Consider the following 4,645-nt stretch of genomic DNA (forward strand, 5'->3'; position numbering starts at 1 on the left):
TTAATTAAAAACTATGATAAACTTTGATTTAAAAGTTGTTATTCTGGGAAAATTATTTTTATTATGAACATGAAACTATATCCAAAAATTATGGTTAAACTCAAAGTGGAAGTATGTTTTCTAAAATGGTCATCTAGACGTCGTTCTTTCGACTGAAATGACTACCTTTACAAAAACGACTTGTAACTTATTTTTCCGACTATAAACCTATACTTTTTCTGTTTGGATTCATAAAATAGAGTTCAATATGAAACCATAGCAATTTGATTCACTCAAAACGGATTTAAAATGAAGAAGTTATGGGTAAAACAAGATTGGATAATTTTTCTCATTTTAGCTACGTGAAAATTGGTAACAAATCTATTCCAACCATAACTTAATCAACTTGTATTGTATATTATATAATCTTGAGATACCATAGACACGTATACAATGTTTCGACCTATCATGTCGACACATCTATATATATTTCGGAACAACCATAGACACTCTATATGTGAATGTTGGAGTTAGCTATACATGGTTGAGGTTGATTCCAAAATATATATAGTTTGAGTTGTGATCAATACTGAGATACGTATACACTGGGTCGGGATTGATTCAATATAATATTTATCGATTTATTTCTGTACATCTAACTGTGGACAACTAGTTGTAGGTTACTAACGAGGACAGCTGACTTAATAAACTTAAAACATCAAAATGTATTAAAAGTATTGTAAATATATTTTGAACATACTTTGATATATATGTATATATTGTTATAGGTTCGTGAATTAACCAGTGGCCAAGTCTTACTTCCCGACGAAGTAAAAATATGTGAAAGTGAGTTATAGTCCCACTTTTAAAAATGTAATATTTTTGGGATGAGAATACATGCAGGTTTTATAAATGATTTACAAAATAGACACAAGTACGTGAAACTACATTCTATGGTTGAATTGTCGAAATCGAATATGCCCCTTTTTATTAAGTCTGGTAATCTAAGAATTAGGGAACAGACACCCTAATTGACGCGAATCCTAAAGATAGATCTATTGGGCCTAACAAACCCCATCCAAAGTACCGGATGCTTTAGTACTTCAAAATTTATATCATATCCGAAGGGTGTCCCGGAATGATGGGGATATTCTTATATATGCATCTTGTTAATGTCGGTTACCAGGTGTTCACCATATGAATGATTTTTATCTCTAAGTATGGGATGTGTATTGAAATATGAAATCTTGTGGTCTATTGTTACGATTTGATATATATAGGTTAAACCTATAACTCACCAACATTTTTGTTGACGTTTAAAGCATGTTTATTCTCAGGTGAATACTAAGAGCTTCCGCTGTTGCATACTAAAATAAGGACAAGATTTGGAGTCCATGTTTGTATGATATTGTGTAAAAACTGCATTCAAGAAACTTATTTCGTTGTAACATATTTGTATTGTAAACCATTATGTAATGGTCGCGTGTAAACAGGATATTTTAGATTATCATTATTTGATAATCTACATAAAGCTTTTTAAACCTTTATTGATGAAATAAAGGTTATGGTTTGTTTTAAAATGAATGCAGTCTTTGACAAACGTCTCATATAGAGGTCAAAACCTCGCAATGAAATCAATTAATATGGAACGTTTTTAATCAATAAGAACGGGACATTTCAAAAATGAGGTAAACATCTCAGATTTTGAGTAATTTAGATGGATTTTATGTGGGTTTTGTAAAAATGATTAACTAAGACTTGATTCTTGATTATATGTGTTTGTTATGCTTGATTGTTGCTTGATATAGCTTCTATAAGTGTTATATAATGTCCTTTAACCATTTAATTGATTAAAACATGTTTATATATCGAATTGGAACGTAAAAGTGCCAAAAACGAGCTGAAATGACATGTTCTAAAGTCCTTTTACGAGGTGGACTTCTCCTCGTACGAAGTGGGTCTTCTTCGTGCGAAGAGAAATCTCCTCGTACGGGCAGTTTGTCAGATTTTGAATAAACTAAAATGGTCGTAAATTTCAAACTGTAATTCCATTTTTGACAAATAAACTATCGTTGAAACAAATGAGGATTTAAAATGTGGAATAAACTTTAAATTGGGTTCAAATTATACGAAAGTGTGTATGCTTCGTTTTACACACATACGGGAGTTGCCGGTGAAAAGGAAAATGGCTAAAATTGTCAAAGATGGTTCATAGACTTATTTGAATGACTTATTAGTAAAAGATAATGGTATGATATCGATTATTCGTTGAATTTTTCTTGTATGTTGTTCTTCAGCTTCGCACGAACATCAATCACTTCGTGCGAAGTGATGGAGAGTTCGTGCGAAGTACCTGTGACCTCGTACGAACTAGGCCTGATTTATGTTTATATTTGCTAAGTTATACTGTTCGTATGATGGTGGTGTACTTCATACGAAGTTAGTGTCACTTCGTACGAAGTGTGACTACTTCGTACGAAGGGATTTCCTCTCACGAATGACTGGTTTATTTGTTGTGTAACTTTGTGATTCTGATATATAATTTGAATTGTTATTATTATATGAGAGATGGCTACTGACTTGGTTGTATCATTCTCATGCGATACAGTGGAAGTGAAGACTCAGTAATATTAGACCACTGAGTTGTGCTGGTATCGGTGAGTGTGATTATCTTAACTGTTATATGTATGTAGTAGCAGGTCATGCTACTATTGTCCTGCTACTTTTATCCTGATACTGATAGCATATGATGTACTATATGGTTTGTGATGATTATGTGCACATGGGTATTGTTGGCTTGGTATTGTTGGCTTTGAATAGTGAATTTGACAACCGGCTTTGAATAATAAAACTGGGCAAGAGGTCAACCTTTAATAGTGAGGTTGGGTTCAAGTGTTACTATTCGTGTATTATAGTTTGAATGACGCATCCCCTTCGTCCAGATTACTATACGAAGGAGCCATTATCAGGAATCGGTAAACTCTAGCCCAATCAGCTAGTAGTTGATAGCCCGCAAGCCACCGGTCCTTTTGTTACTGTATTGGTTGTTTAATTGATGTCTTATGTAATTGTACTTAACTTTGTGCTAATCCCCCACATTTTTTCCTCCCTTGCAGGTTGGGATGTTTATGCCGGATACTGGGAGACGTTTGCCTGTTTGATACGCTCGATACGCATAACTCTAATGTATATATTTGGATACCTAAATATATATGTACAATATTTCGGTTAACGTAACACCTGAATAACTGTAATAACTATGATTTAAATAATTACTGATGTATGAATAGTAAATAGTAATATAATATGTTTTCGCTGTGTTTTTAAAAAAAATACGGTGTTACAATTTGGTATCAGAGCTTAGGTTTGGCAGTACGTACACATGGATGTCGTATTCCCAAACCTAGACTGCCGAGTCGACATGCAAGAAATTGGGAAGTGATTTTGAGAAAATTGAATTGAATACGGTAGAAAAAAGGGTCAAAGATAGGCAATGTCTTGAATGTAAAGGAGCAAAGGAATGAGGTCGAGGTTCTTGCCACATCAATCAAGGAAAAATATGAGGCACCGGTCCCATATCCTCAATCATTGCCTCCAACACATCTAAAAAATATGGATTGTAAGTCAACCCTAACTGAGAATGATAATATCTATGTTAAACTCCCTTTGGCGGAGGTGCTCGAAAACATGCCCAATTTTGAGAAATTTTTGAAGTCACTCATGGCCAAGAAGGGAGAATGCGAGCAAGCAACCACCACTTTCTTAAAAAGGGAGTGTGATGGGATTTTAAAGAAATGTAATCTACCATCAAAATGGGCGATTCTGGGCCTTTCCTCATCCCATGCAAAGTGAACGGGTCGGAGATGTTTACATCTTTAGCCGACTCGGGTGCTAGTATCAACTTTATGCCCTATTCTATTTATCAAAGGTTGGGCCTAGGTAACCTTTTGCCCACTAAAATGGGAGTAAACTTAATTGACCAATCCATTAGCCCTAGTGTGGGGATCGCCGAAGACCCAATTGTGAAAGTAGGGGAAATGGAATTTCCGACCGATTTTGTGATTGTTGATATAAAGGAAGACCCAGTTGTGCCCCTTGTTTTGGGAAGACTATTTTTGGCAACCACGGATTCTTTCTTTGACTTTAGAACCGGGAAGTTAACTCTAAGAGACAAAGACAAGTGCATGAACATTCGTAGCAAATATACTAAATTGCCACCAACGCCCATAACCACACCACAAGTTGTTGCTAGTGTGGAACGCACTACAAGCACAACTCTAGTTGGTTCACCACAGAGTTGACTAAAGGAACCTTAAGGAATTCTAAAGACCAAATTGATGTCATTGACAAGTCCATGAGGAAATTATATGGGCGGGTACATCGTGCCTCATCCAAGAAAGATGAGTACTTGAGAAAACGCCTAGTGTCAAACTTGTCACAACGCGAAAAGGGGAAGCTTAAGGAGTTGATAAATGAAGCTAAGGTAATGAACAATTGGTTGTCGTTAATGCTAAATGATGGTCATCAAGGTAGTGATTCCCTTTTCTCAAAGGGGAGGGAAATATACCACCCCGCTATTAGTTGAAACCTCAATTGGAGTGGAGTCGGGTGATAGACTCGTAAAACACTTTTCACAATCATGTAAATAGCTCATATTAGTTACATT

At 35.3% G+C, this 4,645-nt stretch overlaps 1 protein-coding gene across 1 annotated transcript; it reads left to right on the forward strand.

The window, feature by feature from the left end:
* The first annotated feature begins 3,791 nt into the window (after positions 1-3,791).
* On the forward strand, positions 3,792-4,280 carry LOC139841226 (uncharacterized). Its single transcript, XM_071831454.1, has one exon. It carries the CDS (start codon positions 3,792-3,794, stop codon positions 4,278-4,280), a length of 489 nt encoding a protein of 162 aa, XP_071687555.1.
* The last annotated feature ends 365 nt before the right edge of the window (positions 4,281-4,645 follow it).

The sequence above is a fragment of the Rutidosis leptorrhynchoides genome, chromosome 4 (assembly GCF_046630445.1).
Source record: "Rutidosis leptorrhynchoides isolate AG116_Rl617_1_P2 chromosome 4, CSIRO_AGI_Rlap_v1, whole genome shotgun sequence".
In the NCBI taxonomy this organism is placed as follows: Eukaryota; Viridiplantae; Streptophyta; class Magnoliopsida; order Asterales; family Asteraceae; genus Rutidosis; species Rutidosis leptorrhynchoides.